Here is a 26,512-nt window from a genome sequence, read left to right on the forward strand (position 1 = left end):
AAGATTGCAGAATACCGCAGAGTAAATGCGAAGTGACGTGCTGGTCATTGCACATTTGCAAATATTTCGCATTGCTTGCTGAGAGAAAGCTCAAAGGTGTTTTTGAAAACGGTAAAGGAATAAAAATGTTCACTGCTTTCCAGTCTGTGTCCTCAACCAATGTTCTGAATAAGCTCGATTATACAGGCTTATTCACGGTTCTGCCACAGGCACCATGAAGCCAATGTGAAACGGCAACCAATGTTTTGTGCACCAAACGATGGTTTATCAAAATTTTCGGACTCGATCTGTGCAAGTTATGCCATGAACATTGTTGCGAGAAACGCAATTTCGAGGTTTGTGGTTTCGCCAAGCGTTTAATTACCATCACAATTTAGCCGCTAAGGTTGACTAAATATCAAACCGTACATCCTTGGCTTGTGTTCTACGGTGACAAGAGCCCAGTTTCGTGTGGTGTGGCCTGGGAGGAAATAGTGTAGCCTGCGTGCAAACTTGAGTGATGATTGCAGTTGCCATCAGATATTTGTAACCAAGAAGTTTCATGAAAGCAAGCAGGTTGTTTGTTGGCATGTTGCAATAGCTTCAGAACATCACATGCACGGCGCTTGCCCATTAATCAATGCAGATGTACCAGTAGGTTGCAAAATCGAATGCTAAAATATTTAAAGAAACTGACGAGCTACACACTGAGCAGAATGTTTAACCTTATTCATTCACTGTGGCTTTCCTTCCTGACTGCCCCACGAAATAAGTGCCAGTTCAAATCATCTTTAGCTGGTCTGCATATATGCAAATGCGTAACAGCTTTATAAAACATTCATAATGCACTGTATAGCACAAAACGGTTTTCATTTTCTTGTGGCCTAGTCATAACATGCCAACAAATACACCCACTCCGAAGACACCAACGCTGAAATGCATGTCTATGGCTGTTTGGCTGCCATTGAACATGCACATCCTGCTAAATTTGGCAACTTCATTCGAAATTAGCGTTTTGGCACAAGTTGGCCCAGCTCGATAGTTTGGTGCAAGATGGCGCAATTGGCCCAGCATTTCCATCCCTGTATCGATGTGTCTATGGGTGCATGACATCACTCTTGTTTGGTTAGCAAGTAAATGTTTATTGGAATATTTATTACTGATTAACTTATGAGCCTTCGTGTAATAGTCCGATACTCTACAGTCACAGTCCAATGTTTCGCCTTTTAGGCCAAACAGTGATTTCGTTTTCCCCATGTGAGGCATGACATTCGAGCCCGTGCCCAAGAAGACTTCAACTTGTAACATCCTCTATGGACTGCAAGTAACGAAAGGTTAAGGGATTCGTTTTGGTTTTGGTCTGGCTTTGATCTATCACAAGCCCTTTTATTAATGCTTGTAGTAATGAACTGCACATTGGAAGTGCCTCATATGAGACATACTTTCTATGCAAAGATGATGACAGTGTGGATGCGTACAGCGCAGAAGCGTACGCCCAGCGACGAGACGAGGACTTTTTTTGCTTCATAAGACTGTCAGCCACCCAAGCTAAAGCAAAATTACATGCACTTGTCCGAACACAAGTAAAAAAAAAAAAAATCAAGTATACTTTCCTTTTTATTCAACCTTTGAAACACTTAACGAAGTGTTTCGGATTCATTAAACAATATTTGCCAATGATACAATTTAGACACATCACATACTCAAATCTACATTCCCTGTGACAATACCAACAAAAAAGACAACTGCCAATAACTTAATTTTCGATTAGACAGCCTTTTCAGTCATCAAAGACTAAGGTATAATAAACAGCCTAGGTCACTTCAGCATAACAATATCACTGTGACGCTGTTAAAAAGTGTTCACTTCGTACAATCTCATTTTCCTCTTTGACAAGAGAGCGATACTTTGGTATTGCAGCAAAGCCAATATAGACATATCTATAAACTGCGAAACCACTACCATCCTGTAGCTTCAAAATGCACAAGCTCTCCACTAGTAGTACGTTCAACATCTGCGCAAGTGACAGCTCTGCCGCGTAAAACATGCAGATGTAAGTGGAATTAAAATGCTTTTGTTTTGCTCACATGCAGATGACAAAGTAAAAATGCGGCAGCCATCAGGCCTTGCTTTTAAACTACATCTAAAAAAACAAAAAAGAACCGATGAAATGGATGCTGTCTCAAGACAGCAGCATACAGAATTTCCATGTTTCCAGGCATAAATCAAAGCAAGAGTCATGACAGACACCAACCTACGTGGTACGATCACCAGTCTGATCTGGAATGCATCGAATTCATTTGCCTACAACACAGGGCCTCGCTGCAATGAAGACCAAGCGCTAGAAAAAGAACAAACAATGTGATTGCAGAGCAACACTGTCGTCACTATAACATGATGCCCTGTAAAGCATGTTAATAATGGGCCAAGCATCCAAATGCAAAACACTTGCCCGGCCTATTGAGGACAAGGGAAAAACAGGAGGAAAGCAGCATCATGGAAGAACTGCTTACACAATTGTCCCGAGGAAATTAGGCAACAGGCAGTTTGTGCCGAGTTTTCCGACAGGCCTGTTGGCGAGGTAAAATGTCCTGCCTCAAACGGCAGGGCTCATGCAGTTGATGCCACAACTCCAAAATCCCTTTTGCTCACTTATCACAGAATATTTAAAAGAATGACTTACACATCGTACACACATGTACGCCAGTCTACATGTAGTGTGTATACAACACGCTTACCGCCTTAAAAGCTTGACATGACCAGCAATCCTACTTTGTCACACAAAGTTCAGGAAACCAGTGTAGTAGCAGCTGCTATGAAGTCACTCGCATGATATGCTTTGGAATGTTTCGAAGTGCGACAGCTCTCAATGTGCTTCATTTAGTAAGACATCATTAGGCTCAAGGTCCAAGTTCTCACGATGAAGCTGGCTTGAATGCACAGGCGGTGGCACGGCAGAGTCAAGACTTTCATGCAGTGAAAAGGATGGAAACAAAAATTTGTCAGCTGCACAAAACCTGTCTCAGTGTAGCATTTTCACTGCACAAAATAAAATGTGTGGGAAAGCTGAGAGAGAGAGAGAGAGAGAATCGGTACTCTTGCTGCTCCTAACCAAAAAGAAAGCAAAATTACTACTGCACACGCAGACCACTCCCGCTCATAAAAGCAGCTGTTAAACTAAAACAAAACAAAATTATTTTGGGTGTGCAGAGTTGCTAACAACAAACAAATGCTTCTCTCCACGGTGACAACTCGTAAGGCACCAACCAATCTATCTGTTACATGGTGGGGTGCAGCTGCGTTCAAGGAAGGAAGGGGGCTGCTGTGTCGGCACCGCGCAGAAGGCAGCAGCACAAGCACTGTGCAGTGGTAGCCATTCCAAACGATGTCATGCGAGTTGATTCTGCAGCAATGCATGCTTCAAAGGACAGACAACACGCAACGGGGTGAACAGAGAACAGTCCGAAACGACACAACTATGCACGACTCACTCCCCCAGGGAGTTCAGAAAGAAAGGGCACAGCAGTGCAGAGCTTTTGTCCGACAGGCGATGACGTCTGCTCCTTTCCGATTTGGGCTAGTCTCGGCATGCGGGCCATATTTCGCTTGGTGTCAAATGCAACGCTGACGGCGCGGCTCAGCGTGACTCAAGGTGGGGATTCCGAGCTGGCGCCCGTCGCTAACGTTGCTTCGACCGGAACTTGAGGCACAAGCGGGCCACGCGGAGGCCGGCCTGGACGCAAGTGCGGCTGGCTGGTCAGCAATGGACAGCGATTCCCTGCGTTTGCTCATTTCCATCGCTCGAGTGCTTCGTTCAGTTGTAGTCGAAACCAGGCTGACAGCTCCTGCCACTGCTTGGCTGCAGAGACGATGGCCAGGATCAGAAGAGCGGTGGTGATAATTCGTAACCTGCGTCCAAGAGCAAAAAGATGGAAAGAACATCAAATATGCATCTTGATAAGATACGGAACAAGCACACACCACACACAACAGAGCGTTGGTAGTTGGAGTATGGTAATGTCATGGGTGCTACGAAAGAGTGCACAAGTGCACACAGCAGATGGCATGGTCTAGAAAGCAAATTAAGTTTTAGGAGAATGGCAAACTTGCAAGCTGTTCACAGCTACTGTTCAACATGGCAATTAAAAGAAGATAAAAGAAAGGCACAAGCATGAAAGGTTATACACTGGTCTTGCCTTGTCATAAAACATGTAGTACATATTAATCCCATTGTACAGTGCTTTTCGTTCAGTAAGTTTTGTACTGTCATAACTCTGAAAAATAAATAAATAAAAATTACTTTAAAAAAAATTGAAGCAGTTGATAAACAAAGCTTATCATCCTGCACTTGCAACTGCAGGTTACACAACACTTTTTAATTACACAATGTGGTGCTCAGGTTAAGAGAAAGATTTGTTTTTATGTTTCCGTGTACTGGAAACTTCTCTGAGTACCTGTACATACTGCTACAGGTATACTGGTTGTACAGGGACAACTAGTGGTGCCTTCATATGAAAGGTTGTACATCTTTGGATTACCACTGCGAAACAGGATGCGAAAGAAGGTTTAGTAACTAACTTTTCTATTTGCTGAACAGACCACAGGCTTAAAAAATGGCGGACTGTCATTAATTCACTTAAATCAAGTAGTCAAATGTAATTGTGATTAGCTGCTCCTTCTAGAAGTGACATCCAATTTGCACAATTCAATGCCATAAGCAACATATGTGATGCAAAACTGCCAGGGCTATGCAGTTAAAGGCCAACTGCAACAAACTTTCACTGTGGCCAAACTGGTCATAAAAGCGTAATGTAGTGTATACCATTATGGAAGCACACTGATAAAGTTGCAGGGCTGGTAGCTGTCAAATTTTGTTAGTTAACAGCAGGCAAAGGGGACACCTGATATTTAGTGGATGTGATGTAGATCTCAGAAGATGGCCTCTGAGATTCTCAACACGGCACTGGTGCTGCCCAGTCCAGAAGGTTATGCCTAGGCATCACATTGGTTGACAATGTTCTGAGATTTGAATCATTTCTCGGGAATAGTAATGGTAACAGGGTGTTTCTCTTTTCTTCTTAAAGTGATTGCTTTCTTTATATATATATATATATATATATATATATATATATATATATATATATATATATATATATATATATATATATATGCAGGAAAGAGCCGACGAACCTATTGGAAGACATATTTACTTAACTTTTTCGGCTGGTGGACTGTCAGAGTACGTTGGAGTTGTACATTGGTGCTCTGACGAAGGCTGGTCCACCAGCCGAAAACGTTAAATACATCTTTCAAAAGGTTTGTTGTTTCTTTCCTACATATGTTACGTCTGGTCCTGCGTGCTGAACTTTGAAGAAACACCCTGTATATATGTATATAGGAAACCAACAAAGACACCAAGGACAACATAGAGAAAATTACTTGTACTTAATAACTGAATTAAAGAAATGATAATTCATTGGCAATGAAAGTGGATGAAAAAATTTGGAGGATGCTTAACTTCGCCTTTAAGAGTGGAACACCATAGCGATCAAAGACCCTTACTGCTTTTCATGCTTCCCGGCAACTGCAGCTTATGTAACCGTAATATTTACCGGGAAATGCTGGCTGCCAACGCTATGCACAAAGGCGAGCTTTCTGGTAGAAATGCGGCCTCTTGCGTGGATCGATCTTCTGTTATTGTTTCGCACTTCTAACATTTAAGTCTGAGAAGAGCTAACACAAAGGACATGTGCTGTCAGTGTCTTTTTCCATTACACTTGTTTGTGGACTGCCCTTCTCAAAATTCCGAGGAATAACTTCGTAAAGAATGAAAGACAAGGCATGAGCAACTTTGGCGGTAGAGAAGTGGTTGGGCATGTGTAGTTTGGAATTTGGTTCGAAATTCTTTTCGCCGAAGTGATGTCCAACGCCGATGCGGGAAGCCGATGCTGGATTTTCTGTGACACGGGCTCCTTAACGTTATCGCATTAAAAATAACTTGCCGCAAGTAGGGAATGATGCCACGTCTAAGGAAGTGGGATTGTTGCAATCACTTAAATATATGTTGATTGTTTCAACAGAGATTTGGTTAAGAGTCAGTGTTCATGCTGTCTTCTTCTAGTCTTTGTCTGTGTCCTTTCGTGCTATAAACCAAGGATAAACAATGCTTCCTGAGGAAGGGTGCTAGAGATGTGCTAACATATACGTGTATGTATACAGTCGATCCCGGATATATCGAACTCGAAGGGGATCGCGAAATAGTTCGATATATTGATAATTCGAAATATAAAATATGCATGTCAAAAGCTTCTCTAACAACTCCACACATCTCAAGACAGTTTCCCAATGTCGTGACTAACGGTAACTTCTCAATCTGTGCCTCCAAGGCGTGTAAAAACACAAAAACACACATTTCGCATGAAAAAAAAACCTGTGACCTTTGCTTGCTTTTTCTTCTGCACCATCAAGTTCATTAAGCTGTCCTCAAGCTTGTTGACAGAGTCCAAATGAGAAAGGCCAGCTCCTTCCATTGTGCCATAACAGCAGCGAATGACGCTGAAAGCTGATGCAAGTTCAGCTGCAGTGCATGGTGGTTGGTCCTCTTCGTCAGAACCTTCACCTCTGCTCGAGTCTGCGTCCTCCTCATCCATGATGTCAGCCACAATCTCCGCATCAGCGCAATCCACTACAGCTTGCATGCCGTCGTCAGCTCTGATGAAATCGCGTCCTGTAATGCCGCCTTTGTTGAAAAATCCAAATTCGTGCATTTTTTCGCAGCCATGGCTCTGGAACATGTGCCAAAAGTGGATAGAAAAACCCACTGCACCACACGAGTCTCAAGCCTTCGCGTTGGCCTCGTGAATAAAAAGGAACAAAGCGAATTGAATCGAAAGATGCACCGCTCCGCGTCTTGTTAGATATGGAGCTGTTTCCTGCGATTACTTCGAGTTCCCCAGACCACATCGGATTGCAGCACAGCTAATTGAGGAATGCAAAAGCAGGAAAGCGCATTCCAGAGGAGACACGTGCAAACAAGTTTGCGGCCCCCAGGTCGTGTGCCGCCGGGATTAGCAGGTGGGCCTCGAACAATGGAGCATGAGCAGCCCTCCCCTTCTCCTCGTTAGAAGAAGTGCATTGCCAGTCTGCGAGGCAAGACCGCAGAGAGCCGCCAGGTGTGACACCGCGACACGGGCGCCTACCATTGGCTGAAAATGGCGTCATCTGAGCGGACTCTCCTATTGGTCAAACATGACGTGACTTCCAGTGCTCGGAGGGTTTATAAGAAGCCTTCCAGAGAGACCTGAGCATTCTGGGACATGCCCTGATTCCCTGATTCACCTCTCTCGAACTTCTTGCCGCGGGCCGCAGCGTCCGAGTTGCTGCCGGCCCGTAATGACTGTACAAATGTTACTCGTCGCTCACCTCTTTGTATATAATGTAGAATAAATCCCTCCCAAGTTTGGGGTTTTCATCTCGGAGCCCGTCCCTCAACCCCTACAGTCTCCACACTACCACAAGCCCAACCTGCACTGAGCTCGTTTGTCTCGCTGTGCCAGCGGTGTCAGCCAACCAAACATAGAAAACGGGCGCCTGCGGTCAGCATGGTTTCTCCCTCCTGCTTCTCTTTCACTCCCAATCGCACTCCAAGGGCTCGTTGTCACGTGCCTTTTACCCGGGGCGACGCGCGTGAGATCGCGGGAACATCACGATATCTTCGTGAGGAGAAGCGCACTTGCGGGGGTGGATGCGATGGGAGAAGCGCACTTGCAGGGGTGGCGTATGGTGGGAGAAGCGCACTTGCTGGGGGCACAGCTCAGCACGGAGTTCGATAAATTGATATGCCGGTGCACGGGAGTTCTATATACGCGAACAATAGCGCAATACTTTTGCATGAGATTCGCAAAAGTATTTTTCAGCTGTTCGATATAGGCAATAATTCGATATATCCGGGATCGAATGTATTATGACAAAGATGTCTGACACGGCTGTGGATGACACAAATGACGCTGATTGGAAGATGCAACAGTGTAGGCTTAGCCAGTTGCACCAGAAACTTCTATTTTGAATTCGGAGCCCCACTTGCATAGCGCTGGTGATCCAGCTTCAAAGCTCTACCTTGCGCACTTCTTTAATATATATATATATATGTGTGTGTGTGTGTGTGCTGTTACATTGCAAAAGTGCCATACAAGGATGTATTTACAATATTTACAAGAGAGACGACGCATGAACAAGATGGCTGTCGAGATTGATTCCACCTCTACATGTCAAATCGTATTCTTCTCACTGGCACTACCTATTTGTGCTGTAACATAACCCCCACCTGTAAAGGTGCCATCTTGATGCTAACTATAAGGGAGGTGAACTCGTCCTAAAGTAAGGCTTCAGCCGGAACACATGCATAGCGCACGTAGGGATTCGCTAGTGAAGCAATCTTGTAGTTGACATCGCCAAGCCGATGTGGCGACACAGTGTTCATAGGAGGACAACAGAACCAGAAGGAAATCGAACACCCCGATGTTGGCTGTCGTACCGAATCTTCTGCGTGGCTTGAGACTCAGGAAGCCGGGAGTCAGCAATATGGTGTGCCGTGTGAGCCCGGGCGAAGACGTTTTGAGCAAATTCAGTGGGAGTGTTCGTCGAGGAAGGAAGCAGTGTGTCATAGCGCAAAGAAAGGTGGTGGCTGAACAGAAGGTAAAAGGGGTCTCGTGATGGGATGAATTATAGGCGAAGGTCACGAACGGTAACATGTTGTCCCAATCACTGTGGTCTTCAGAAATGTACATAGACAGCATTCCTATCAATGTGCGATTGAGCCGCTCCATGAGTCCGTTTGTCTGCTGGCGGTAGGTGGTGGAAAGCTTGTGCTTGGCAGAACAGGAGCGAAGTAGATCTTTAACTTTTCGGGACAAGAAGGTGCGGCCGCCATCAGTGAAGAACAGCCGGGGTGCACTGTGATGGAGGATGGCGTCATGTAAAAAAGAACCTGCCACCTCAGTTGCACAGCTTGAGCTCCAAGCTCGCATGTGATTGAGTACCGGATCATGTAATTAGTCACAATGATGACCCACTTATTGCCAGATCTTGAAAGATTATTGCCAGATTTCGACAGATTATTGCCAAATTTTATTGTCAGGCTTCGGTTTGAGCAAGGCCCCATGTGAAAGCAACCTCCTTCTTAAGTAAGTCGATAAGTGGGGCGAGTGGTTTCAGCGAAATTCTTGATAAAACAATGGAACTACGAGCATAGCCCAACAAAGCTTCCTACATCTGCGGTGGGAGATGGAACAGAAAAATTCTGAACAGCGCGAGTCCTGTCCTGGCCGGCGTTTCAGAAAGCAGCAAGAATAGCCGATAGATGTGTTAGGTGACTCGTGAAAGTTGGTGAAAGGACTATGACATCGTCTAGATAACACAGACATGTGAACCATGTGTAGCTGCGAAATAAAGAGTCCGCCATTCTTTTGAAGGTTGTCGGAGCATTACAAAGGCCGAACGGCATAACCTTGAATTGGTAGAGGCCGTCAGGTGTTACAAAGGCTGTTTCCTCACGGTCCATATAATCTACCCGAGATTTGCCAATGGCCTGATCGGAGGTCTATCAATGAAAAGTACTTGGCTCCATGCAAGCAGCCCAGGGCGTCATCAATATGTGCCAAGGGGTAAACGTCCTGATGTGATTTTGTTGAGGTGTCTGTAATCCACACCAAAGCGCCAGCTGCTGTCCTTCTTGACAAGGGCAACCAGGGCCGCCCCCGGACTGCGAGATGGCTCGCTAACGCCTTTAGTCAACATCTTATAACTATTTAGCGTATCACTTGTCAGTTAGCATGTGAAACACGGTATGGCCGGTGGCGTATCGGATCGGCGTCTCCAGTGTAAATACAGTCGGTGACCGCCAATATTTGGGCTAAAGGGCAGCCGTCAAGTTGAAAAATGCAGTGGGAAGTTTCCAAAAGATGGCGGAGGTCAGCAGCTTGTGCTGGGAGAAGATCAGGTGCAATAGTCTTGCCAAGTCCATCTGTGAGAGTTGGTGAATCGGAGGTTCCTGTAGAGGGCAACGGAATTTCGGCATCGAGTCGATATCTCGCAATTGTGCACAGGCGAGATGTTGCCCAAAGACATGCCTCTGGGAAGAATCACAGTCGAGCAGTTAAAATTAAGGAGAGGGAGTGAAGTATGATTGCCTATAACAGTGAACATGGTACAGTTGCCAACTGATTTACCGGACTTCGAAAATTCAGACATGCTCGATTATTCGGTCTGCTTCGCGGTACTGCCATTCTCCCTATAGACCATAATGTATAACTGCTGAAAGTTCGGACACCTTGCAACCTCCCGTCTGATTTTTCGGACACTCCTCGAGCCAACTCGATCGAGAGCACCATGCACCGACTCTGCTACTACAGTAGTTTCGGTCTCAGCTTAGTAAGCCACGTCAAGGCAATCTAGCAGCTGATTTGTTTGTTTCTTCGTGCATGACGCTGAGAGTAGGCTACGTTTTTCGTTTGTGCAACTGGTGTCGGCGTGATGGCGTGGTGGTGTTTGCTTTGTGTGCTGTGTTGAGGTTGCGGTGATCCAACGCGGCATATGGAAACATCGCGTCAAGTGTCTAATGGCGCTGACAGTGCCCGCGCAGACTGCACTCGGGCATGCCGGCAAGCGGGTGCCGGGAGGCCTAGGATTTGTCGCCTTCCGATGTGCTTCACTACTGATGCCAAAAATGTTCTGTGGGGTCCTGCGCAGCGGTTGCATTGCGATTCCAGACGTCTCATTTGACAGTTTCACACGTGCTGACATGCTGTACCAACATGCGCAGAACTCGATGACGGCGAGATCATTCGTCAGGTTTCTGCTGCACCGCCGGACGATGACTCAGATTCGGAAGATGATGCACCATGTGCTACACTGCTGTTGCATGCGGAGCTAGTACAAGCAGTGACTGTGCTTTCAGCCGCCTATAGTGACTGTACGACCCTCTCCGAGATTCAGGGTTATCTGATAGCACGTAAACAGAACAGCGTGCAACGGTGCATTCCCGATTTCTTCAAGCCTACTGCCGAGCCCGAATAAGTGCGTGGGAATAAAGGATTTCTTTCTTTCTTTTTCTTAATCTGCTTTTTCGGACACCTGTTTATTCGGACATTTCCACAGTCCCCGTGAGGTCCGAATAAACGGTCGGCGACTGTATAGGGAACGGCCAAGTTTCTTTCAAGCAATATGTCAGCGGTGGGACATAGTAAATAGACACCGTCAAGAACAGATGGGAACGACAGTAGAGCAGGGTCGTAGCCTGGGGGGGGGGGGGTCTATGGGGCTTCAGTACCACCACCCCCAAATTTTTCGCGCTGTCATGCGTCGCCGATCTAAACAACCCCCGTTGCCGGAAATCCTTCTAGATTTTGTCTAGAATGTATTTTTCACGTTTGAAAAGACATTTTGGCGTGAAGATTATGAACTTGGACTGGATTTTGTGGCAACGCCCATGCACCTGGAGTCGTAACGCAAAGAGCCCCATCCGAGCACAAAGTTTCAAGGGCGTCTTGATGGTGAGCGGGCTCGTCGCAGCATCTCGTGGAGGCCGCAGAACCTACGGAGCACATGAATTTCAATTCTAAAGCTTTATAGTAAAAAATCAGATACACTTTGGATGCGAAAGGTTCATTGACGTTTCCAAAGTCGTGCTTTATATTTTCAATTCCGGATCTTTGTGGGTTTGATGTTCTTATAAACATTTGATGCCAAAGATGCATTGACTTTTCTAATGTCATACATGGGACCATACAACGAGACAAGCCAAATCAACACACTATCAAACAAGTTGACAAAGCACGCAATGAGGTCCGGTGAGATGAAGCATTGTGATGGTTCATTCATGCTGTCATGTCACCTGCGCCAAAGCAACCATGTCAAGACACTAAAGCCAGCAGAGGTAACTAGGTTCTCATTTATATTTTTCTACTTTGACTTTTATTCACGAGGACACATTCAGCCTCTTCAATTTTTTGTTCTCGCTACCCTCGGGCTGGCAGAGCTAGCCAGAGGTCATGCGTTTTTCCTGTGTTGCCTTGACAACCACGTGGCACACTTCGATGCGCATTCGTTTTTCTCTGGCCGAGTGGACTTTGGCCTCAAAGATTTTTGGACGCTTTCTGGCTAGCAGACGAGAAAAAGAATCAATGGTCACTCGCTGCCACCACTGTGGGGACTCGACGGATTGCAATGAGTTCGCTTGAGGGCATCATCTTCATTTCGACGTTATTGCAACCTCTCTGGAAAGTCCTTTGTCTCGCCAGTGTAGGATAATGAATATAGACCAAGCGCCTCATGTTTTCTTCGATATTCCTTCGGCAGCCATATTAGACGCCTAAAGTAGGCATTCGATTGTGGCCAACACACTTTCCTTTGCGTTTTTTCATTTTCGTGTGCCCGCCCCACAAAAGAAAAGAAAAGACATTGTTGCAGCGCAGTGAATTGTCGCATGACGAAAGTTCGATTTTGTTATTTCGTCTTTTGCGGAAAGTAATAGGCCACGGGACGCTTCAGTTGCCAGATACATTTATTATATTATTGCGATAGCAATTATATGAACACTCAAGGCACATTCCTGTCGTCGTCGCCCTCATGTTCCGTGTGAAGTCCAAGGGCGATAACATCCTCACCGTGCGCTGCGTGCTGTATGTGCGAGTGAAAGCGCAAGGGGGGGGGGGGGGAAGGGGGCGTCGACGATGATGGTTCAGTCTTGTGTGCGCAACGGAGAGAAGCGGGGAGGAAGCACGCCGCCTTCTGCCGCGTGGGATACATCGGGGGCAGATAAAGTAGGGGGGCAGGCCTTAAGATTCTGTGATCTGTGAATCTGTGACTGTGCAACATGTTTATTTGCCTTGTTTGACGCATTATACAGGGTGTCTCAGCTAACTTTAGCCAGAGTTTAAAAATATGCCGATGCACTCCAAGACATGCAGTGCAGTGTGTCACGCTATTCTTTAATTTTGTTTAATTAGATAATTAGTCAAGATTAATTGATCAACTTCTGAAGCAACATACCTAGGAAAAAAATTCCAGTTAGAAAGTTACAGAGCGGTTTGCAAAACATCCAAATAAACAGTTTCAGTTTTTCCATTGGTTAAGTATTGGTGTTTTTCAGCTTGCTGCGGATACCTGTGAAAAAAAAAAAGAAGTGATGTGCCTGCTTGCACATCGTGATTGTACGGCACCCAAGCGTTCTGCACGCTAGCAGCCATAGGTGTGCTGCCAGGCAATAAGCAACAGGGCATGACGCAAGCGTTGGCTGTTAGATTTAAGCTAGCAACCGTTATCGCTTGCGCTGCCTAAAGCAACTGACGGACAGTTCTAGACAGCAGTAAACAGACTATCCTGCATGGACTGTTAAAACGCGGGCAATTTCGTGATGCCTTTTTCCAACGAGGAAAAAGCAGACACGATCCTTGCCCTAGGAGCTGCAGGCAGATAGAGACTGCAGGCTGCAAGAATACTTCGAAGCTGGCACCCGGGTACGCAACCGAGCCCAATGACAATATTCAACACCTATGAGTCACTGAAGCGAACCGGCAGTTTCACAAGAAAGAGACAGAGAGATTCAGTCATAAATAATGAGGTTCGCTTTCAATATCAATACCAATTTCAATATCTTTTCAGCACGTGCGTCAATCTCAAGTAGTGCCTTTTCTTGTTTGGTTTTTATGGCTTCCCTACCTTCTGATATGCTTATCTGTTAACTGATAGTCTTTAGAACATGTCATGTTTGTTTGCTATAGTTTTTGCAATCACTTATATATGTGTTGATCGTTACAATAAAGATTTAGCAGAGAGTTAGTGCTTGTCTCGTCTTCTTCTAGTTTTTGTCTGTTTCCCTTTGTGCTACAAACCAAGCATATGTTACCGTACTAAATCGCCCAACTGTCCATCCTTTCACAGCGCTCTTTATGTTGTGCGCTAGTGGGCCTAACTGAAGCCTGGGTCCCACGTCGGAGTTGTCGACTGGTCTGTGAAGGAAGAAGACGTGTGTCAATGCTCATGTGAATTTGAGTTTGCCTGTATGGCGTAGTCTGCCTACACGGCCATGTAACTTATTATTCTTTGATTAAACCGTATGGCGTAGTCTGCCTGCACGGCCATGTAACTTATTATTCGATTAAACCACACTTTTCTGCTACGACTCATGCCCGAGTCGCCAATGGGAAGACAACATAATTCAGAAGTAGGATTACAGTACACACTCCAGTCACCACACAAGACTGAATGTGAGTTGGATGCACGAACGCTGGTAACCGTAAACGGAACACTTGGCAGAAAGAGTCAACCAGACTGGTACATGAGAACCGACCCCTGGCCACGGTGACTCAATCCCAACTCGCGACTTCCTTCAAGCCTTACAAGAAAAGGACAGGATTTTGGCAACACTTCTGGAACGACTGACTCTCGGTGGTGTGGTGCAGCCTCAACCAGTGTAAATATTGCAAGTTATATCGGACCCGAGTAAAAATATCACCACCTTTGACTGCTCCGAGGATGCTCCTTCAGCACGTGAATGGATCGAGAATATACTCTGAACGTCGACACTTCATGGGCGGCCCGTTGTGTATATGCTGGAAACCGCAAAATCCCATTTGGTTGGAGCTGCCGAAGACTGGTATCGTTCCAGAAATTCTCAAACCACGTCGTGGGAAGAGTTTGGGGGAACATTTTCATCACACGTTTGTGAGTTAGACCTGAGTAACGGAACGATGGTGGAGGATGCAAAAGTGCATGCAACAGTGAAATGAAAGCCCAGCCGCTTATTTCCTCGCTAAGGTGCCGAAGGTGCAGTAGAAAGTGAACCTTGACTTTCACAATATGCAAGAGCAGGTTCTCACAGGTCTGAGATCTCGCAAGCTCTGCACCATGCTCTTGAGAAGGACACATGATGACGACAAAAATTTGCTCCACGACATCCTCTAGTTTGATCACAACAAACGAGAACAGGAAGAAACCATGCAAGTCTGTGACGTAATCGCAGAGACTGACAAGCAGTCAAAGGAATCAAAGTGCACTCACGAAGATGACGCAGCAAAAGATATGTCCAAAGCTATAGCTTCTCCTGAACTGGGTGTCAGTGAGAAAGAAATGACACAAGCAACCGAAGAAACCTTGTCGAAAGAAAAAGATGCGGACCAGAATGTGCCAAAAGAGGCAGAGAGGGGACCAGATGAACTTCTCATTCAACAGTTCCCTCCTCAAGAGCCAGAAATGACAGGCAAAATTAAACCAAACGGAGAATGTGGCGCCGAAACTTTCAGATGCTGTTGCAGAACCAGAGAACAACAAAAAAAAAAACGAAAGTGAATATGCAGAAGAGCCGTCGAAGGAGCCACCCGGTGACTTCGAAATGTCTGGCACTCGAGCACTAGCTACTCAGAAAGGAGGCCCCGCTGCAGTTGAACCACAGGAAAGTGTTCCAGAAGCAACTGAAGACAAAGTGGAAGCATTCGAGGAAGAAATTGTGAACGCAGACGAAGTCTTCGTTACTACAACAGTCAAGGAAGAAGTAGCCCAGCCAGAGCCTAGAGATAAAGCCACACCAGGAAAGGTAGAAGAAGTACCCGAGCCTGGGGACAAGGCAAGTGAAAAAGCAACAACAAAGGTTGAACCTGCTCAAAAAGAAGCTGAAGAGACTAGCGGTGCCATGCCAGTGGGTGCGCATGAGACGACAGAACAGGCATCTAAAGAAACAAGCTGGTGAAGAAGCAGCCACTGCCACCGAAGCTCAGTCAGAGGCTGCAGACAGAAGCAAGAAAAACTTCCGAGGCTGCCAAAGAAAGTGAAAGGCCGGTGGCTGAAACAGTGTCCGAGGGAAAGACCGAAGAAGCCACCGACGGGGCAGCTTTTTCCGAACCTGAACCGATGCCGCTTGCGGAAGCAGTGAAAAAGAAAACTGGCTTGCCTATTTGCCGTCCAAGCACGTGACAGTCAAAAGACTGCCAAAGACTCAAGCAAAAAAAAAAAAAAAACACCCAAGGAGAAAGGAACCAGCTGGCGAAACATCTAAAGAGCCTCCAGAGTAAGAAGAAATCCCAATAAGGCAACATACGCAACGTAAAATGCACTTCACAGGCGAGACTACGAGACTGTGTGTTATGTTTTCTTTCCTTAATTTTCTCTCTTTGTGTGCAATGAGAATTCCATTGTGTTAAGTTCCTGTGTAGTGTGGAATATTTTTCCCCCTCTTTTCGTATTTTGGCTTACCGCAATGTCAAGCCAGTCAAGATGGTTGGAACAAATGACTTTTTCAGAGCTGTACATTACGAACTACCGAATTACTGTGTGCTGTGGTGAACTTTAAGCATCTGTTCTTGGACTTTAGCGATTGCTGGTTTCTTTTTCCTTTAACTTTCTGCATTAAGCTAGTATCATTATCTTTCTCTCTTCTTATTGTTTGTATTTTAAGTAAATTAAATTGAAGGATAGCTAAGTATTTGTAAGATAATTAAGAAAACCTTGTTTAGTATAGCCTTAATTAGGACATTAAGGAATTCAGGATGGTCAAATGTTACCATATCGCTAGCGCCTTTCCTTGGAAAGCGTTCTTTCTGTAGTGCACTAGTGCACCTAACTGAAGCCTGGGACCCATGTGGGAGCTGTCCGCTGGTCTGTGAAGGAAGACGTGTGTCAATACTTGTGCGAGTCTGCCTGTGTGGCCTTGTAATTTATCATTCTTCTATTAAATCACCCTCTTCTGCTATACTTGTGCCTGAGTCACCGATGGAAAGACGACAACACACACACACACACACACACACACACACACCCTTACCCCCCCAACACACAAACATTTACACATATACATACACATACATAATTACACAAAAACGGCAGAGCACACCACCAATTCATTTGGCAATATTGCCCGATTCTAACATGATTCAGAATCAAATGCACGCCTGTTCTATGCGTCCAAGTGGTAAAATAATGTAGAAATGACATTGAAGCTCCTAAACAAAGTAGAAATTTAATGCGCAATTGATTTTTTAGCAAGAAAAATTGTTGCACCATGGCAGCGTTTCTTTAAAAGTCAGATTCACTGCGCACTGTATAGCTGTGTTATGCGGCAAAGCATGTGAATGTTGCGAAGGCGATTTTTGTTTCGCAACCGATTGCACAACGCAGGCAACTTCTAGACTCAATTTTCTTCTAAACAAATGTGCGTGTTAGAATCGGGTAAATACCTTAATTAAACATCGTGAGCCACAGTCACTACTTGAAAGTCTGCCTTGGCGGGTCAAAAGTAGGCGTATTCGACGAGAGGTTTAAGGGTGCTCAACGCGTTCGTAGTTCCCCAGGCTTCAGCTGAGACAGACGCTGCCGCTAAAGGGGTCACTATCGGGGTCACTGTAGGACAGGGTTGCCAGTTCCGCTTAATATAAGCGAATGTGGGCTTCTTTTTTCACCGAGTCGCTTATAAATTTTTACAGTCGCTTGTCGCGTGTTTTTGGGCTTACTCGCGCTTTTCCTGTAAATATTGTTATTTTAATGCCCGTCGCGCGCGTTTGTCGTTAAATATACGTATTGGCGCGCGTGGCGCGACCGACAATGTATTGAGCCAGGTAAAACTGCCCCTTCAGGACGTGCCTCTCCTCAAACTGTTCAAGGTAGATGTGGGACTCCTGGATACTCAGTATAGACGGCTGTGCCTCCTTCCTTGGAAAAATGTAAACGACAAGGACGGCGCTTCGTTCTGGGTATAAGTGCTAGCTTTCAAGGATGCAAGCTGTGAAAGTTGTTTCAAGGAAATAGCAGAGTTCGCTCTGTCGTTGTTGGCCATGCCCCTTAGCAATGCCGATGTCGAGCGCGTGTTCTCGCACGTGAACCTGGTGAAGTCGCACCACCGAAACAGAATGAAGAATCCAATGTTGAGCGGCATCCTGCACGTACGTTATGGCCTAAAGTTTCGAGGTGTTTGCTGCCGGGACTTTCAACCGACATTAAAAATGTTGCAGCTATTCAACTCTAAAAATATGTATGGTTCCGAAGTGGACGCGGAGGATTTTCCTGATGAGTCGAACACATCCGACGATGACTGTGTGTAGTTTAGCAGTCAAATGAACCATAGGTTGGATGAGTCAACAAGTAACTTCATTCATGTACAGGGCAATGACCAGGGTGCGGACTAACCTGGGGACAATGCTAAAGAACTACATGAGTGTTTTCGCTCATTCTTGCGGATATTGTTGCTGTTCAAAATAATATAAAGTGATTAGTTCGCCTTCTTTTCGTATTTGCGTGATTTTTTTATACTGTAATTAAACGATTTGCAAGAATCAGAAAATTTGTTATCGTTCGCTTCTTTTGGGCTTCTTAGGAAACGTCGCGCCGCTTTGTTTGGGCTTGTTTTCGGGTGGTTATTTGCTTATTTGCTCGGCAGCATCTGGCAACTCTGCTGTAGGAGTCGCCATAGGAGTCAGGCGCAAGCGTGCTGCCTAGTTAAGCTCAAACTATAACAGCGAAGGCCAATTTTAGGACAGAAATTAAGAAACTTTGGGCTCACAGAAATGCATTGACCAGCCCGGAGCATCAGCGGCCGCAGCCCGGCATGCCCAACTGTAGTGCTTGCAGTTAATTTTTGTAGTGGAATACTTGTTCAATGAAAAATTTTGATTTTTTTTTCGGAGATAGTGCTTATTAGATGGCAATACATTCAGTATATCTCAGAATTTTTGTTATGCATTTTTCTTCGTGGAAACAAGGGTGTCTTTACAAAATATGTTGAATTTTATCCCGCAATCTTGATTCTGGTAATTTATATATTTTTTATGACATACATCTTGTTACTAAAACATTTATGCATGAAAAGGGCATTCATACTACTTTTTGTTTACGGATTACATAAAATACTGAGTGCAGTAGTTCGTTTAGGAAAGTCTGGCATAACCTACACAAAAAAAAAACACCTATTTTCCCCACGGTAAGGAAAGAGCTAAGGTTAAATAAATGAAATAATTAAATATCAACCCAAGGTTTGTTGTGCTGAGACACACATATATATATATTCCGAAATCTGGAGCTTTAAATTTCTATTTCTGCAAGCTTTTTCATGACATATCTACCATTACTTCAGATGTAAAACTTTGCATGGAGGCTGCTTTATATGTGCCACGTCTAAAACCAGGCTTTTTTAGGCAGTTCCAAAATGTTGCAGTTGGCCCTGACTGATGCACCCACCCACCCACCCACTCACCTGGACTGCAGGAAGGGCATGGCAATGTTGGCTATGGTGGAAACGAGGAGCAGGGCCAACTGGAGTAGCATGAGCAGGACATTGACCAGCTTGAGGCCCAGGGCACGTGCCTGCGAGTTGTCCAGGGCGTCCAGGCTCACCAGCTGCTGTAGTTGCTGGTGCTGCTGGTGCTCCATGCGGCTGATCTGCACGCGTGACCAGAGAACTGCGTTTTCATCTCATAACGCGGACATCATTGTCAGTGGTGGGCAACCAAAGAATTGACAAGCTACAAAACATTGTCCTTAATAATGAAAGAAGCTAAGAACCATGCAAAGAATAACTGAACAGGAAATGACTAGGCGTAATATTAATAGACCGGAAGATGCCAGTACCACTACTACAAGGACCCCAATGAGCCCTACTTGCTACCACACTTGCAGAATATGGCTCGTGCAAAAGTTCAAGCTAGGCTAGACAATTTAAACATTTCCCCTAGGCCTTCAATTCCAAACCCATGCTCTGTGAACAAAGCACTACGCTCTCTCTCTCTCTCTCACCCGTGTCTGACAGCTTTCGAGAAGCTCTTGGACGTCTCGCAGGCGCTCCTCGCTTTGGTATTGAACCTTCTCCTCCATGTCTGCCATGCCCTGCTTCAGGTTCTCCATCTCATTCTGGTGCAGCTCGATAAGATCATTCATCTGCTCCTCCAGACGCTGCATCACCAATGGTCAATCAGTTGGATGCCTCCCTTGCAGACATTTCACAAAACAGGGGCACGTGAGAAGAAAAGAAAAAGTGCTGGAGTGGGCGAGGAGGCAGGTGCTTGAACACTGCATCGGTGCTGAAAGCACACTACGTCTATGCAAAGCTAATGCTGACCTAGCCACGTAAGCTGGGGCCTTCAACCTTTTCCAAGAGTAAGGACAATGGATTGCCTGTAGCAAATGCAGACATGCCTGTATACATTTTTGCAGTAAATTCAACTCAATTTTTAATCTGAACATATTCAAAAGCACCATGGGGTGCTCATGCACATTAAAGGGACTGACAACCAATTTTCATGCTACTTATTTTTTTTTAGCACAATGGAAAGCTTACCAGTCAGGGTGTCTAATCATGAAGTGCTAACATAGAAAATGTCGTAGAACATTTTTTATCAGAATTTTTCTATCTGCAGTGAAGATGTAGTCGTTCACTGGAAGCATGTTGAAAACGGTGATAGGTGAGTGCGATAGTGATTATAAGCTGGCATTAGTGGGAGGCAGACGACAAGTGTTGTTGTAGCTGTAACAAAATATGATTTTGTTTATCAAGTCGATGTTCCTGCGATTTATGTTTTCCAAACTGTAAAATTATTTCTGCAATAATAGCTACGTGTCTTCATGGTTTAGTGTCCAATGGCTTTGACATTTAACCAGTCAAAATGAAACAGACTGGATCGAAAACAAAACTACACCTTTACATGTTATATGCAGTTCAACATGTTGCCGTAGCTACGCATGCGTTTTCGATTTTCTGAGCATAAAATAATGCACGAGTGTCTAATAATATATCAACTGCAATTTTAAGTAATAATTGTGCTGTACTTATTAACAGCTGACTTACGTACAGTAATCTCATAAAATACATCTGAAGTACCAAGATTTCACCGCCAGGTCTCGCTGATTACTGATTTTTGAGACTTTCTTTGTCGATTTAAAATTTTAATTCCTACTTAAATTATGAACAAGCGTGCTGGGTTCTATCACAATAAATCATGGTCATTTCATTTCTTTCAACGTCTCAACACATTCTGGTCAGTTGTCAGTCCCTTTAAACGCCCGCTGCTTTCTTTAACAGTGGATCTATAACTTGAATGAATCTTGCATTCACCACTGCGGTCAAATCAATGTGTGATGAAGGATTTCGTAGTGCAGAGGTTGACACACACACAAAAACAGAATGATTCATGAAAAAATAACAGAACAGCACCTCACTCACAAATGAAATGTTTGCTGTAGATGCAAGCATCTACCATAAATAGAGCATAAAAGCATAAAGAATTTTCAGGATGCCATCAGTTCTGAGATATCAATTTCTGAACTTTGAAGAGAAATGCACTGGTGTTCCAGTTATTTTTGAGCTTCAATGCATAAACATTTTGTTAAGAAAGTAAGTAGAACAACAGTGCATTTCTACCAGAAGTTTGATGGCACATATCTAATAAATGGTGTCATCCAAACAATTCTCTTCAAGTGGATATGATTTGCAGTCTCACTCACTAGAATTTGTAAATTGCAACATGTGCCGTAAGGTAATAAGAGAAACTTTGTTAATTAGTCAATTATGCACTTCAATATTTTGTGCAAGTAAAATCCGCCTCTTCGAGTGGACCAGCTTATAGACTAGAATTGTGCTTTCTGCCGCTGGCAGTTTTCAAGAATTTTTAAAAGTGTTCACTGAAACACCGTGTAGTTTGCTCACTATGGCTTCTTGTTTATACAGCACACAAGCAAGATGTTTGCTATTTCTATACATACAATCGTAGCTATGTCAGCTTGTGAAGAAACCATCGAAAACGACTATCAAAAGTAAAAGAAGCTCACAAATGCACTCAAGATTGCCGTGCGATTGGCCGCTCGAGGCACTTTGTGTGTATTTGCGGGCTTCTTTCATGCTAGGAAGAACACTTATGTAACACGCATTGAGCAACAGAAAGCAGTAATGGGAGTTTTACATGTTGCTCTACAATTTTCGCAGTGACACTTTTCATCTAAATATAATGTTTGAGAAATTGATTAATTAATTAAGAATAATTATCTATTTAGGCAGAATGAAAAAAATAATTTGAGTGTGTCCAAGTTACGGCAAACAACATTACCATGGTTATGCCCAGCTATGTGGCATTTGCATATCTTTAATCTCTGGCTAAAGTTACCTGGGACACCCTGTATATCGCCTGTAAATGTTCTTCCCCATAATACAGTGAAATCTCGTTAAACCATAGCTGCTTAAACAGTATTTTCATTTTAAATGTAGTAAAGTCAAATCTCCAACTCAGCGGCCATTGAGCATGTGTTTTGTATCCGCATAAACTGTACCAGCTTATGCGTATGTATCGGTTAATACGTAGTGTTTCCACTTTTCGCCGCGCAAACACGGCGGTGTGTCGTCTACATCGGGCGGCCTGGCAGAACAATAAGCCTCAGAGATCAGCACAACGGCCTCCAAGCACCTTGTGCGTTTGTGTGTGAAGCCACATCAACATCATTTCTGCACCGTGCAGGAGAGTGTTGTTGCATCGTGCAAGCAGGAGCTCGCATCATGCTGAAACTCGGATAAGAAAGACGCCAGGTGCTTGGCATAGATGAAAAATGAGACATCGTTCATGCTATCGAACATGACGCGAAAAGTCGGCACTGGCACGTGACATGGGTCTAGTGTTGACTATGGTGTGTGGCATTTGGAATGCGAAGAAGCTGCTCGGCAGCGCTGCTGCGACTGCAAAGAGATGTTGGCTACGACGTCCGACTTTTCGCCATCATCGTTGCCACTGTTATTGCCAAAGTGTCGCCTAGTGACAGTGATAAGGATGACACAGAAAGCGACAGCACAGGCGATTCATGCCCGGCAGTGGCAGAAGCTGCGCGTTACGTTAGCATCATGAATGCAATCGTCGCTACGAGAACAGCACCCTGCAATGAAAAGGTGCCTCGCGACTTCTTCAACGCTACTGCACCTGTGCACGGAGATTATGTAACGCCAACGAGGAATCTGCCAAGCGAGTGTTTGCCAAGAAGAGGACGCTGGCTCAAAAGCTGGCTTACAGCTTCAGCAAGTTTGAGACTGCTGTCGTCGCTGCTAGGCCGCCGCGGCATCAAACGAAAATAACACGTTTGTCACGTGAAGTAAATAAATACTGCATGTTTTATCCCTTTCATCACACTCTCTCCGAGTTTCGTTTTTGACAGGTAAGTGGGTGATCTCATGCTATTTTGGTTAAGCAGTACTACCGTTAAGTACATACTTTTTCCCAGCTCTGGCCAACTACGGTTTAACGAGGTTTCACTGAACCATGAAAAAAAAAAAATGGATTATAGGGTTTTATGTGCCAAAACCACGATCTGATTATGAGGCACGCTGTAGTGGGGAACTCAGGGAATTTGGACACCTGGGGTTCTTTAACGTGCATCTAATTTAAGTACCACAGGTGTTTTAGCATTTCACCCCCATCGAAATGCGGCCACCGTGGCCGAGATATGATCCCGTGACCTCGTGCTAAGCAGCCCAACACTACAGCCACTAAGCAACCATGGCGGGTGTAATAGTATGCAGCTAACAGGCAATAACACCAAGGAAAGCATAGGGCAAATTACATGCCTTAATTGAAATGTAGAAATGATGAATAAAGAAAAATTAAAGAGGGCGAAAAAATAACTCGCCATAAGCGGGACACAAACTTAAGTCTTTGCATTATAACTGTGATGCCCTTACCAATCTAGCTACCGCAGAACCATTTTACCAGCCACTTTATTGAGCATTACGTTTGTGCAAGATTTAGGCCTGGGAGTGCCAGCCCGTGACACAACTCATGACCATAACGCCTTCTGTGCCGCAGGCGTCATTTGGTATGTGAATGTGCTGCCGTGGTAGCTCAATTGGTAAAGAGCATCGCATGTCTCACGCGAAGACGCAGGTTCGTATCCCACCTACAGCCAGTTGCGCTTTTATCGACTGTTATTTATCATTTTTACATTTTCATTAAAACAAATGCCTCTATTTGAGTGTGTGTATCAGCCGCTTCACTCCGAAATCCTTCGCGATTAACATCAGCCAGCTAGCTCAACTTGCCATGCTGCTGTAATGAAAGTCGGCAGCATTTGCAGTGGATGCATTACACCCTTGCTAAAGCCCTCGGGGCGCAATGCAGCAGACAGCAGGCAAAGCAGTAAGCCCACCTCAGTGGCATCATGCCTGCAAGTTGCTTGATCTGCTTGCCAGCACGAAGCTGGAACCAGGGGCATCTGGCAGCATGACAATAGAGAGCATAACGGAAGGATTGGCATAAGCTTTCAACCAACTTTGAATTATTGTTATTAAAGGGGCCCTGCAATGCCCTTTTAAGAAATATGTGTCTAGTGTTAGAGGAACAAATCTGTTCCAACAAAAACACTCATATTTGAGTGTGTCTCATACGAGTGTGTGAGTGCATTAGTTACTGGCAATCAAAAGCTGCTTCTGCCACATATTTGCAGCTTTCCCCTGCTTTCCACTGTTTCTACTGCATTTAAAGCTGCGCTGATGTGCAGCAATGCTCATATCATCCTATTCACACTTGCCGCAGCGCTTGGGTATCGCCATCTGAGACAGGCTCACAGGCAATTCTGACCTCGGAGTCATATCTGCACACTGGTATGGCTCTCCAACTACAAGGTGGTGCTGCCATTTTATCCATCGCAATATTTTTTCTTTTTCCATAGGAGCTGCTGGAAGCACTCTTTAGTTGTGACACAGGAGAATGAATATGTGTGCTTTTGGTGCATCATGACAAGTGGTCGGGATTTCAAGATACTGGAGGAATGGGCAGGCAGTTTTTTGAAAAATTATTGAGCAACTCCAACTCGTACATCAAAGACAGCGAAGCTGTGTAAAGGAGTTATCACACATTTCAGAAGTCCTGGGAGACTTGCTTTGCTACTGCCTGAAATCTACCCAAGACTTCGCAAACACTTCACCCTATACCTGAGCCTTTTCACATGCTTAATTATACCTAGGCTTCGTACTAAGACCCGAGTCTTTTTCTTTATTATATTTTTTTTTATTCAGCAGGGCCTGAACGCCCTCCTAAGCACAGATAAGATCAATCTTAGCCAAGAGGCCCAGACGCAACACCCACGAAAAGTTTGTTGATCTGGGCTCCTCTAAGCTGACCTCCAAAGTGCGACCAGTAAAATGCGTCATGAGAAACAAAAACTACAAATTGAGGGCATGACACAAAGATGTTCCAAGTCTATTTGAGTGAGGCATATGTAAGACCAGAGTCCTTTAATACCTTTTCTACTGGTCACAAAACTTCAGGCTGAGTTTGCTATAGGGACAGCAGCAGCTGCCCCTACGGGCGCCACTACTGGTGAGGAGGCTACAATTGCCAGTGTTGTTGGCTTGCTTTGAAGATTTACAATAGCCTAGATGGGCTTAGGCTCCATCACAGCGGGCTGACACGACGTAGATTTCGGTCTGCCGACTTCCCGCAACAGCTGTGTTGCGCCAACGGCTTTGTCGGCAGGAGTGCAGTCATAGGCAGACAAGTCAGATGATTTTGTGGCCTCAATGATACAACGGAGCCCCATACCGACGTGGCTGTCATGGAATTTTTGCCGCTAATTTCTACACATGCTGCTCGCTTTTTTTAAAATTTATCATCAACAAGATATTCAGCATTCTCGCGGCAAGAAGCAGTTAGACAGCATGCTACTTTCCGTATCTGAATACTGATTTATTCGAGCAGTGCATTTGTTCACACTGGCACGTATGGGCACAGTTGGTTGTTCACTTCAAGCAATGTGTAAACTATGCAGTGCTTACATTAAATAATAATAGTAATAATTATAGAAAACACAAATTGTTGCAAGACATGTTGATTTGTGAATATGAGCACTATTGTGTCACACTAGCTGAGACAAGCTGCACATGAGCAACCGACTGCTTTAGGGGCCCCTTGGAACACAGCGACTGGGGACGAGGGGCTGTTACTGATGGCTAGTTTTTGCTTTCTTCATTTAAAATTTAGAAATCTTCATATTACAAGCAGTGTACTCAATGCAGAATAGTTAAAGGAAACTTCGCGCATATAGGTGTTGAGCTGGGGTGTGCGTACGTTTCTTTGAAAATGTCAATGCTTATTGTGTGCTCACATGACTCAGTGAAGTGCACTGTGGGGGCTGTCACTTGTTGTCCATTTGGTATGAGAGGCAAACAAATGTGTCAGCACATGAATATCATGACCTCCTCTATAGGTTGTGAACAATACATACAGAGGTACCACTATATGCAGTTGCATCATGTTGCATTGAAGCACTAGCGAGTGCAGATGGCAGCCTCTGATGGACAACGGTGACATATCAATGTTGGCTCTGCACCGTGTCGCCACTTCCCGCATCTTGTGTGCACACCACATAACACTTCAAATCGCTATGGCCAGAAGTGAACTACAGAAAAGCAGCTTCCTTCCTCCTAATTGCTTATCATTCAGTTCAGGTCCATAACTAGCGGGTGCCAAACTCATCTGCTGAGCAAGGCTTAACATTCGCTGAATGAGAGCGACACAGCCTCAAGCTT

At 44.8% G+C, this 26,512-nt stretch overlaps 1 protein-coding gene across 5 annotated transcripts in view; it reads right to left on the reverse strand.

Annotated features, from left to right (window-relative positions):
* Positions 1–1,578: 1,578 nt before the first annotated feature.
* Positions 1,579–26,512, reverse strand: part of Dmtn (transmembrane and coiled-coil domain 2 protein Dmtn) — a 91,020-nt gene continuing 66,086 nt past the window's right edge. For all 5 annotated transcript variants that reach the window (XM_065445400.2, XM_065445399.2, XM_065445401.2 and 2 more), the window contains exons 8-10: positions 19,753–19,908; positions 19,214–19,398; positions 1,579–3,888 (exon numbers count right to left, since the gene is read on the reverse strand). In XM_065445400.2, the coding sequence (XP_065301472.1) occupies positions 3,768–3,888; positions 19,214–19,398; positions 19,753–19,908 (462 nt within the window). In that variant the 3' untranslated portion in view covers positions 1,579–3,767. The remainder of the gene's footprint in view (positions 3,889–19,213; positions 19,399–19,752; positions 19,909–26,512) is intronic.

This window comes from Dermacentor albipictus, chromosome 3, assembly GCF_038994185.2.
Source record: "Dermacentor albipictus isolate Rhodes 1998 colony chromosome 3, USDA_Dalb.pri_finalv2, whole genome shotgun sequence".
NCBI lineage: Eukaryota > Metazoa > Arthropoda > Arachnida > Ixodida > Ixodidae > Dermacentor > Dermacentor albipictus.